Raw genomic sequence first — 13,102 nt, forward strand, 5'->3', positions numbered from 1 at the left:
ATAAGTTAGAGTAACCATTGTTTAGGTGTTGTTCAGGAAAACCATGATTGCGCAATCATGTTACAAAATGGCCGCCATTGCTGCCATGTCAAAGTTTTTACGAGGCCAAAAAAATAACAACACTATATTGGCTCGCCTTCCTTAACATCCTCACCAATTTCCAGCTCAATGGCACCAATGGAACTGGAGAAGAAGTTTAAAATGTGTTTTTCAAGATGGCGAACATGGCGGCCATCTTGGATTTCAGACCAATCCAAAAAATAACAACACTTGGTCGGGATCATATCAGGATAATTTCAGGCAAGTTTCAGCCCAACAGCACTGGTGGAACTTGAGAAGAAGTTTAAAATGTGTTTTTCAAGATGGCGGACATGGCGGCCATCTTGGATTTCGGACCGACCCGAAAAATAACAACACTTGGTCGGGATCATCTCAGGATCATTTCAGGCAAGTTTCAGCCCAACAGCACTGGTGGAACTTGAGAAGAAGTTTAAAATGTGTTTTCAAATCGGCGGCTATGGCGGCCATCTTGGATTTCGGACCGACCCGAAAAATAACAACACTTGGTCAGGACCATCTCAGGATCATTTCTGGCAAGTTTCAGCTTAATCCCACTGGTGGAACTTGAGAAGAAGATTGAAATGTGAAAAGTTTACGGACGGCGCACGGCGCACGGCGGACGACGACGGACGAAGCACGATGGCTATAGGTCATCGTGACCCTTCGGGTCAGATGACCTAAAAACAGAGGCCCATGGGCCTTAACTGTCATCTGACTAAACTACATATTGTGTATAGAAAGGGGTGCTATGGGCCTAAATCGCTGATTGGCATGGAGTTTTTGGCTGAGAATAATCTTAAAAGGAGGTCAAGGTTATCCTTATATCAAGTCCCTGGGCTTCTTGGTTAAAGAGAAGAAGTAGTTTGTAGATTTTAGCCTTTTTGACCTGTGACCTTGAAAGTAGGTCAATGTCATCCATTTGAACATAATTGGTAGGGCTGCATGTATCCATGCATGCTACAGGCCCTTCGGGTCAGATGATCTAACAAGACCCCAGAGGGATCTTGGCGCCCACCATTGAATGATCTTTATAGGTTCCATCTCGGACAGATCTTTTCTCTATTTTTCCCTTCCTCTTACTAATCTGTGTAAATTAAGGAACAATCCCTCCAGTACTTTTCAAACAAGGGGAACCTATATATTAAATTTGAAATTTAGCAATAATGGCTGTCTGTCAGCCATGTTGCTTTTAAATTGGTCACAAAATACAATATGAGGGACCGAGGGGAACCTACATATGAAATTTGAGAAAGATCCCTTCAGTAACCTAGTAAAACAAGGCATCGCAAACGATACAAATCCCCTCGCGTGCTAACACATGAACTCTGACGCAAAATGGGGGGTGGGGTTATTGCAGGACATTGAAATAACATCAGTTGTCATTTGCACTGAACTGCAATAGACATGACCTTAACCTTGACCTTGGCACCCTGAAACACTAACTCGTTCGAGGTATTCCCATGCTGGACCAATATATGAAGTTTGGTCAGGATCCGTTCAAAAATAAAGTCGCAAGAGCGCTGACAAAGATTTTCTATAAATAGTAACGCTGACCTTGAGCTTGACCTTGGCACCCTGAAACACGAACTCGTTCAAGGTATTCCCATGCTGGACCCATATATGAAGTTTGGTCAGGATTCGTTCAGAAATGAAGTTGTAAGAGTGCTGACAAAGATTTTCTATAAATAGTAATGGTGACCTTGACCTTGACCTTGGCACCCTGAAACACAAACTCGTTCGAGGTATTCCCATGCTGAACCCATATATGAAGTTTGGTCAGGATCCGTTCAAAAATGAAGTCGCAAGAGCGCTGACAAAGATTTTCTATAAATAGTAACGCTGACCTTGACCTTGACCTTGGCACCCTGAAACACGAACTCATTCCAGGTATTCCCATGCTGGACCCATATATGAAGTTTGGTCAGGATCCGTTCAGAAATAAAGTTGCAAGAGTGCTGACAAAGAATTTCTATAAATAGTAACGGTGACCTTGACCTTGGCACCCTGAAACACAAACTCGTTCGAGGTATTCCCATGCTGGACCAATATATGAAGTTTGGTCAGGATCTGTTAAAAAATGAAGTCGCAAGAGCGCTGACAAAAAGTGAACATACGTACGTACGTACTTACGTACTTACGTACGTACGTACGAACGGAACGCTATATCCCCTCCCCGACTTTCGTCGCGAGGGGATAATAATGATAAACTTTAATTGTCAAAATCCAAGATGGCTGCCTGCAGCTTTTGGCCATTTTGTTTTCCGATTGGTCCCAAAATGCAATATGTGTAACTACGGACCAAGGAAAACCTACGCCCATCATCTTACGATGGTGGGCTAAAAATATAAAGAGCATCTGAAAATAGTACCATTGTAATCTATGTTAACCTGGCCCTGAAACTCTATGTATGCCAATTACTAGACTATATAATCAGACAATATCTTTTTGAAATTTTGAAAAAAAATGATTTAAGGACTGATGAGCTTTGGCCATTATACAAAACCTGTGCACCTGGCTTGTAACATTTATGCATGGCAATTACAATTTCCTCCAAAAACACCTGCATACATGGCTAAACATGGTCCATCATATTTCTGTGTAGTGTCATATATACTGTCATTTAAATTTGTTATATATGTGTGGAGAAGTAGTCTGGACAAGATTATGATTCATATAGTTTTCACTTCATTACCATGCTAACCAATTCCAAGAACACCTCTTGTTTTGGTTTTTAGTACTATTGTATAATAATCAATTCCTCAAAACCATTATACACCAATTTTCAGCTTACAATATCTCAGTTTTGGCCAATCTTACGTTTCCATTATGTCTCTATAGTAATGGTTCTTGAAAGACATATTGATAGTTCCTTTATCAGGGTCATACCAGTTGTACCAAATGGATATGGTATCATGTAATGGAAAACAATTGAATATCAAGTGAGTTCCTAAGATGGCGACATATATTATTTGCTTGACCATACCAAGAGTCCCAATGGGCCAGGATATATCACTTGATTCTAAGCAACTTTGAATTTGATCTAGGTCATTTCTACAGCTGTATGCTGTTATCACTTTATTCAAATATTAAAGTAGGCTAGGTCTATTCATGTCAATGAATTTTCAAGTCCTTCATTTCAAAAAATACTACTTGCCTAAGATCAGGTCTCTAAGCTATCTATACTTACACCTAGATTCACATATTGGCAGCAATGGTCATAATATGTCAAGGGTCATAACTCCAGTGAAAATTAATGAAACTTGATTAAGAAATCATTCTTTGAAGATTTAAGCCTATTGGTTTTTGAGAAGTTGCTTACAGATATTTGATTTTAGCTGATTTGACCCCTTTAATCTTGAATGGGCCTCTTGGTTTAATTCAGAAAAATTACTTTTTTTACCCTTTGACCTTGATGTAATCTCAAAGTCAATTATTTCAACGAACTTGGTAGCCCTTTCCCCAGCATAATACAGACCCCATATAAACTCCTTGGGCCTCTTGGTTAAGAAGTTGCTAAATATTTTTAGCTTTTTTGACCCCTTTGACTTCAAATGTAGGTCAAGGTCATTTATTTCAAGTTTAATCTCTTTGTAACCCTTCAACCGAGTAAGCTACAGACCCAATATCATCTCCCTGGGCCTCTTGGTTATTGAGAAGAAGTCATTAAAAATATGTTAGCCTATTTGACTCCTTTGACCTTGAATGTAGGTCAAGATCATTCACTTGATCAAACTTAATAGCCCTTTGCCCCAGCATGCTACAGGCCCAATATCATCTCCCTGGGCCTCCTGCTTATTGAGAAATCATTTAAATATTTAGCATATTTGACCCTTATGACCTTCAACAAATGTCAAGGTCACCCATTTGAACTCATTCGGTAGCCCAGAACATCAAAATGTTGCAAACATGATAGATCCTTTTTGTATTTCATGAGAAATAGGGCAACACTTTGTAATCAACAAAAGTTAGGCCAGGGCAATGGCTAATTTATAACTCTTAATTCCTAATTATAGAGTACACTGAAATATACTTACGCAGATTTCCTCTAAACTTTGATTCCTCCTGAAAGAAAATTAAATCAATTCTTTGTAGATGTATGTTTCAAACCTATAGCAATCTTGTGTTGCATTTGAAGAAAATATTTTAAAAGATTGAGGCCTACTATCACTCATCACCTAGATATTTTATAACACATACAGATGTTTTTCACATCATCTGAAGCAAAATTTCAAAGGTTTATATCAATTTACCCCCATTGGGCTCCTGGGAGCCTCTAACATGACAAGGGTCAAACTCACTGTTTATACAAATCATCTCCTGGCATGCACATCTACACATAGTCCTCTATAGTTGTGTGAAGTTTCATTGAAATCGGCCCTTCCTTTTAGGAGGAGTTGTCTGGACAAACTTAAGTGTTATGGTTCTAAAGGGCTATTATTCAAGACTTTATTCAAGACTTTTCCATTAAAAACCCAAGAAAAAAAATGTTTTTCTGGAGTCCAAGACAAAGCTTAAATCAAACTGGTCTAGGACTTGATATTTGTGGCAGTTTACGACTCTTTATTAGTATATACATCTGAATATATATTGACTAATTAAAGATGGCGGCAGTACAAACACTAGTTCGGACAGCTACAATTAAGAAAGCATTATTGGCTTTCATGTCAGTAAATCTTGTTGACGGATATTACCAGTGTTTGTTATTGAAGTGATGTATCCTAGTTGTAATCATAAAATTAACTAACAGTGTAGGGGTCTTTTGTTTATATAATCAGGCCAGGGTGGATGTGTCTGAATTTTCCAGGGATTTTATGAGGGATGACTGCCGAGAGCAGAAGATGTCCGACAGAAATTGGTCACTATAGAAAACAAACAAGTGACCATCGTTCCAAAGTCACCAGTCATTAGTCACATCAGACAGGTGGTTGCTATACAGAGGGTCGTTATATAGTAAAATCTCACAGGGAATCTCAAAATCGGTCTTTAAAAACAGGCGGTCGTAAGAGCAGGTTTGACTGTATATATATATTGTGTTTTCACCTTTTTTCTCCATGGAAGATCAGAAACACCATAATCATAGCGCAGTTCATCCCCAACAGCTATATCTTTGTTGGCATACAGACACAGGTGCGGCCGGTCACCATATAGCTCTTGCTTCATGATGCAGTTCTGACATTCTCCAATTCCATCATTAACATATCTGCAGATCCGTTTTGAAAAAGTAGCATCAACACTGAATTAAAAAAACACAATCAAATTTACAAATAAATTCTAAGTATATCGAAGTCTGTGATTACATCTACATGCAATGATGTGAAACTTATGACAAGTATGAGCACATTTCCCATTCAAGTATAAGATTTCAAAGGTGTTCGCTGAAAAAAATCTTACTTTTCATGCTTCATGCACAGCTCTTTGATAAAATGAAAGTTGTACTTCCTTTGTATAACATCAAATACATAAAGAAATTATATATTTATACTATCACATTAGAATCTGAGAGACTACAACAATTCAGTTTTAGGATATGAGCTACACTAGTACTATAGTAAGGAACATTTTGTAAGTCGACTCATTTTCCGCAAATTGTACATGTGTACCCATTGTTTGAAATACATGAAAAACACGTGTTACATGCATGAGTGTTCCAACATCTATACATTATTACACCAAATTTATGATAAAAACATTGTTTAATCTGGCCACAAATAATGTATACCGATATCACAGCACTTTTCATATTTCTTAGGTAATCGAATGGGGCTGAAGTGAGTCACTATAGTGTTCACACTATCTCCACTTTTTGTATTTTCGATCAAAATATGAAAATCATTCCGGTACACTTCAAAACTAGAAAATTCTCAATTATGTTGTGCTTGAGACTTGGGACTAATTTGTTTTATGTATACACACAAAACCATATGCTTACCAGTATCGCTTGTTTTTCCAATTCAAGAAGAATATGAAACTGCCAAACTTCAGAGGATATGCGTTTTCTCTTGTTTTACCTTCCTGGTATGGAATGAATTCTCCATGATATTCCAATAAAAAATCTCCTTTTCTGAATTTCCTTGTGGCAAAAACACCTTTCCCTTAAAGAAAAATATGAAATCACTTGGAATGACTGATAACATTCACTTTCTGGCTCGCCTAACTCTTTCAAGTCTTGGAAGTTTCAGGAAAAAACTGCCACATTTTGTCCTGTGCCAATTTTGGCAGTATAGTCGTATGGCAGTATAATAAGGTAGTTATGTATGACTGTCATATACCTACTGCATCTACAATGATAAGCATAATATACATCTGAAACAAATGCTGCATCACACATACCCTTTTAAGGACTATGCATTTAAAAATTACATCCATAAACTATATTTGTAACAAGACATCCTAGAGCAAGGGTCGATATTACGGCTATACGTAATGTCCGCTTGTCAAGTAATTGCTGTCAGACTATGGTAATCATAGCATAGTGTACAATAATGGATTGGTTTGTTTGGTTTGTTTTTGTTTAACGTCCTATTAACAGCCAGGGTCATTTAAGGACGTGCCAGCTGGTTTTGGAGGTGGAGGAAAGCCGGGGTACCCGGAGAAAAACCACCGGCCTACGGTCAGTACCTGACAACTGCCCCACAGAGGTTTCGAACTTGCAACCCAGAGGTGGAGGGCTAGTGTTAAAGTGTCGGAACACCTTAACCACTCGGCCATGGTACCGCGGCCCCTACATAATAATGGAAGTGATCTAGATCTGTTCATAATGAAAGTAGTTTAATTGGGAACCTGCCTGTCAGCCATTTTGTTTTCAGATTGGTTCCAAAATGCAACATGCATAACTAGGGACCAGGGTACCTATAGAAATATGAAATTTCAGAAAGATCCCTTCACCACTCTCTGAGAAATGGTGATAACAAACTTCAATTGTTAAGATCCAAGATCATACCAGGCTGTCTGTCTGCCATGTTGTTTTCCGATTGGTCCCAAGATACAATATGCATAAATACGAACAAAGGGCAACCTACATATGAAATTTCACAAACATTCCTTAAGTACCTTCTGAGAAATAGTGATAACAAACTTCAATTGTCAAAATCCAAGATGGCTGCCTGTTGGCTATGGTGTTTTCGAATAGGTCCCAAAATGCAATATGCATAACTGCAGACCAAGGGGAACCTACATGTATATGAAATTTCAAAAAGATCCCTTCAGTACTTTCTGAGAAATAGCGATAACAAACTTCAATTGTCAAAAATTCAAGATGGCTGCCTGTCAGCCATCAGGGATCAATTTAGGATCCCCCCCCCCCCCCCCCCCTCCCTGGTGGGGTCAACCCTAATTCCATTTCAATGACCATGCTACCATACAAATATGAGTGATATATATTGCTTAGTTTCAGGGAAGAAGTTGTTTATATCAATTTAACCAAAATGACCCCTTTTGGCCCCGCCTCTCAGCCCCAGGGGAAGTCAGCCCCACTATTTCAACAATTTTGAATCCCGACCCCAAAGGGATGCTCACAGTCAAATATGAGCAATATCTATTGCTTGGTTTCTTAGGAAAAGTTGTTCATATCAATTTAGCCAAATTGACCCCTCTTGGCCCCGCCCCCTCAGGCCCCCGCAGGGAAAGCCTCACCATTTCGGCATTTCTACAATTTTGAATCTCCACCCCATAGTGACGCTACCACGAAAATATGAGCAATATCCATTGCTCAGTTTCAGAGAAGTCATTTATATCAATAAAGCCTAATTGACCCCTCTTGGCCCCGCCCCTAAGACCCTTTGGGGGTCAGCCCCATTATTTGTACAATTTTGAATCCCACTCAATAGTGATGCTACCACGAAAATATGAGCAATATCCATTGCTCGGTTTCAGAGAATAAGTCGTTTAGATCAATATAGCCCTATTGACCACATATGGCCCTGCCCCTCAGGCCCCTGGGGGGTCAGACCCTTCATTTGAAATTGTACAATTTTAAATCCCATCCCATATTGAAGCTACCAGCCAAATATAACCAATATCCTTCGCTCGGTTTCAGAGAAGAAGTCGTTAATATTTATAGAGCCAAATTGACCCCTTTTGGCCCCGCCCCTCAGACCCCTGGGGGATCAGCCCCACCATTTGTACAATTTTGAATCCCCACCCCACAGGGATGCTTCTGACAAAATTTTGTCAAATTCCGGAAAACAATATTATATCAATATTTTTAAAAGCAAGCACAGCCAAACAACAAATTACAACTATATATGAGTGCTTCTATTGAGAGGCACTGGTAAGATCTAGATCTAAATAATAAACATATTTGATACAAATATTTAAAAAAAGAAAGCAAGATCATTGAAGCATACATATATTACCACCGATGCCCGGGGCTAGTGAATTTCCAGGACAGACTAGCTGAAAAATTGTGCCTACTAGCCCCGGGCTAGTTGGTCCTTCGCTAGTAGGGGACGACTTATCATCGTTTCCTAAATTAGGAATCTTGTCAAATGCTACATTCTCTAACTGTCGAATCCACGAAAGTAAAAGTAAATTTTTTCATTTGTTCTTGTTGATGACGGTTCGCGAAATTGTGCTCTGTTGTATCGTAGGCTACAGTTGGAAATACCCTTCTACCTTTTTATAGAACAGTGACGCAATGCATCGTACTGAAACGTGATTGGCTACAATCGTATCACTTTCACTGCGGGATAACATACCATATGCATTAAAATACAGAGACTTCAACAAAATGGAAGTTATTTTTTAATGTTTGTTCAGTAAAGATGATCATTTAATCGATATTTATAATTTTAATCACGACTTGTATCCATTTTTATGTAGCGTCAACTGTTAAATTAGGAACGCGGTTATGTCGCGATCGTCTGACTCTCAGTATGACAACGGGACGAGACGATAAATTAGCATTTATTAGCATAAATAATGGACGCAGGCTTGTAGCCTCTATATCCATATCAATATCAATACATAGTATAATATAAATATTTCCTATGTAATTAATGGCTCTATATTAGTTCCTGTACATTCATGAATAAAAACGTTTATTTTTCCAATGATCATCTAACATTATTTCAAATTTTATGACAGAATCAGCATTGACAACAATTTGTGGCAAGCTATTCCATAAATCAATAACTCGGTAACTGAAAAAATGTTTCCTCCCATCAAGACGACATCGCTTTTTGAATATTTTCTTATCGTGACCTCTGGTTCTACTCATCTTGTCCATTTAGAAAAAGTTTTTTGTTATTTTACTATCGTATATGTTATTTACTATCTTAAAAACGTTAATCATATCTCCTCTGGTCCTACGGTGCTGTAGCGTTGGGAGATTTAACCGTTGTAGCCGTTCCGGGTACGATAAAGTGCTATTTTTCTACCGAATCAATACTCAATTCCACCATGCATTTCATTTTTTAGTTAGAACATCTGATTCATAAGTTTATTTACTGTTTTTCATTAAAAAAAATCATTGATAGAATTAATATTGTCTAAAGTTGTGTTGAATAGTGCTGCACTGCAACTGAAAGGTGGTTAAATTAAAACTATCAACTATATTTCGCATTCAAAACAATATGACACCAAATTATCTTTCAGATCTTTTACCAAACTTGCGCTCTGTAGCATCTGCATATTCCACTCGAAACTTAAACGACTTTACAATCCCAAGATGTAGGATCGAATTATTTAGGAAATCATTTATACCCTCTTCTATATCCCAATGGAATTCCCTTGCCCCCACATTAAAAACCACTAACTCTCTTGTTGGCTTTAAAAATCAAATAAAACCTGATATAATCTCAACTCCAAAATTTCTCACTATGGGAGACAGGAAACTCACAATTTTACACACAAGACTTAGAAATAAATGCAGTATTCTCCAGGATGATCTATTTAGGGCCAATTTAACTAACGATCCGTCGTGTTCATGCAGAGATTTTGAAAACAATTTTCATTTCTTCTATTCTTGCCCTTTATATACACTACCTAGAAATCAATTACTAAACAATCTCAGAAGTTTAAATCTTCCAGACTTTTTGTTATATGATATAAATACCTTGTTGTGGGGAACCCAAATCTGTCTGAAGACCTGAATAATGAGATTTTTAACTACGTATGCAAATACATTAAAGATACAGACCGTTTTTAGCACCTCAACATCTTTTTTAAGAAATACAACTTTTAATCAATTCATGCGGCAACCAGGTAAAAAATGTTGTGCAAAAAATTGGGCATAGAAACAGCTGTCAACAACCAGTTTTAAACTATTTTCTTTCTATCTTTTTTTTTTTTTTTTTCTTTTTCTCCTTTGCTTATCCTTTTCAACAGTGCTATTTATCCAAATAATAACAGTCGGACCTTGTTATCTTGAACACGAATTATCACATATCCAGAAATCATAAGCAATGTATAATCCTAAAAAATTGAACACACAACTTAATTATTATTGAGTCTATATTATTAAAATTGATACAGTCCCATTTCTAGCAATCAGGAGAGCTCGAGATAACAAGGTCCAAATGAAATTGAAATTGAAATTGTAATTGAAATTGAAATTGTAATTGAAATTGAAATTGTAATTCTAATTCACTGTAAAGTATTTACAAATTTATTTATAGTTTATATGCAGCCTTTATACACTGTAAACATTTGATGTATGTTCAGGAGAGGGCCTCGATAAGTTTGAGAACTTGTGCCCAAATCCTATTTGTCACTATAATTATGAACCACTTAAAGGCAAATAAATATGTTTAAACCAAAGGTGGTTAGTTTATTGCAATACTAGGTATAATTGTAATCGGTATTATTCAAAAGTCTATGCTAAAAATTCATGGGCTAGTACAAAACCAGTCAGGTCTAGTGAAAAAATATACCCTACTAGCTAGCCCAGGGCTAGTGACTGTGAACATTTTTTTACACCCCTGATTACATGGATATTTTGATTTTTAACTTTTATATATATACATAAGCATTGGTCAGACCTCATATTGAATTGGCAAATCAAAATATGATGAAAGTATATATTACACTTTCAGCAAATGAACTACACTGGAAAATCAACTGCAAAACTAGGCATATACTGTTTAACACTAACAGAAAAAAAATGTTCTATAAGCTCCAACACTACAGTTATAATTATATTTCATTATACTAAAAGCAATTTATCCTGTACTGTAGATTCTAGTCTACATGTTTACGTAAGTTAACGTTATCACAGCTAGGTACTTGAGGTAAGAAATTATATATTGTAAATATATACTATATAGCTATAGCCTACTGTATATATAACATAGAATTTCTGGGTTACCTGTGATAACGTTATCTCTATCAAACATTCGATTGACCGATGATGCAGATATGATATTGAGGCTATGTTAATGAGAAAAATCTTGGAGAAAATCAATGGCGGTAAGATGAGGTCCAAAATTGAAATATGTAAATCCGTGTATTTTTCTTTAAACGCTGATTACATGTCAAAAATACTCTTATTTAGTTTAACACATGTTCTATCTATACATACATACCATAAAAGATGTGTGATTATTCCGCTTTTTGTTCGAAATGACCATATGTAAAAAATAAGATGGGGTCCGTTACGACTATGGTAAGCCACAGACCATGTTGACATTATCTACTTTCACTTTCATGCAGGTTTGGTTTTAGCATTTGAAAATGCATAACACTTCAATTTTGTCGATGTATAACTTAATTAAGTTATTAATTTAAAAGATAGTAATGGTACTGCACCAAATGAAACATTTTCATGAAAGAATTTATCTATATAGCATATATAATCCACTAACTTATAGTTGAGTATCGTAACTCACGACAAGTTACGTAAGCGATCGTTCCGACGTGATTGTGACTAATATTGTGCAAGTTTGTTACTGTGAAATTGAAACTAGTGAAAGTAAAATCGGGACTGATATTGACTTGGCATGTTCCTAAAAATCTCAATGATTATTTCCAAGTGTTGTTAAGAATACATTTTCATTTGATTTCAATATATTTGACAGTCGTCTTAATTCTAACAATGTCAAAGATACGGTCACAGACACAGTCCCTGGTTATAATTTGATGCTTTTCATACAGATATTTAAATGTTACTTTTTATTTTTCTAGTTTGCATGTTTTAGACAGGTGTGTGTATTTTCTTTGGCGAAGAAAGCAACATTGTAGATAATTGCAAAGGGAGATAATTTGCTTGTTTTTTAAAAAATTGTGGCATCTTTGCGCAGAGATAAAAAAATTGTTTATGTTTTAGACGCCAAATTTGCTTTCATATGATAAAATACATATAGTTTTATATTGTGGTTTATGTAAATCTAATATCTGCGAGTAAAATATTGTGATGCCAAAAATTACCTCCGTGTCGTTGACTATTTTAATTATATCTATTGCTTATTTTCCCAGATATGGAAATCACCATTAGTTAATAAGGTCAAAAATATTGCACATCATCGACACAAGAAAGGATTCTATGCGTACGGTTTTTGAGGAAGTCGGCCTCATGCCATGGAGTCATGCCTATCGGATGGGATGCCGGGTTACAGCGATGTCGCTGGCAATAGATATGCTGATACAAATAAATGCAGTCATCGGCGGGTTCCAGCGTCATTCTACACCAACAAAAGTAACCCTTTTCAGGGCCACCCACTTCTCAAAAGGTGTTTATGATCTCCCTCGAAAATGTAGTTCTGCCGGCATTAGAACAAACTAGGGGAAATCCACCGTAAGCCAATAAGATTGAAGTATTTAATTTTACGTCATCATTTAAAGTAAAGACAGCAGCAATATTGTTTAGACTTCCTTTCGTACGCAAATGGACAACCCCTGAAATGCCGCGCATTATGTAGTATAGGCCTAGTACATAGATCTACATTGTAGAACGGACCGATTCAGACATTATATCACGTTTTTCTTTTATTGTGTGCATCATACACATGTAACGTTAGAGAATGTGCTGAGAGACGTATTCTACTTGAAGTATTGCGTTTTAATAAATTTAATAAATTGCATAAATAATGTCAAATAGTAGTGATCA

The 13,102-nt window shown here is 36.7% G+C and overlaps 1 protein-coding gene across 1 annotated transcript; it reads right to left on the minus strand.

Annotated features, from left to right (window-relative positions):
• Nucleotides 1-5,100: 5,100 nt before the first annotated feature.
• On the minus strand, nucleotides 5,101-12,773 carry LOC117319612 (N-lysine methyltransferase KMT5A-like; the record flags this gene model as incomplete). The annotated part of the gene is made up of 3 exons (XM_033874382.1): nucleotides 12,547-12,773; nucleotides 5,990-6,152; nucleotides 5,101-5,293 (listed from the first exon to the last, which is right to left on the minus strand). Coding segments are annotated over exons 1-3 (486 nt in total), but the record flags the coding sequence as incomplete, so codon positions are not given.
• Nucleotides 12,774-13,102: the final 329 nt, after the last annotated feature.

Source organism: Pecten maximus, unplaced genomic scaffold (assembly GCF_902652985.1).
Source record: "Pecten maximus unplaced genomic scaffold, xPecMax1.1, whole genome shotgun sequence".
Taxonomy (NCBI): domain Eukaryota; kingdom Metazoa; phylum Mollusca; class Bivalvia; order Pectinida; family Pectinidae; genus Pecten; species Pecten maximus.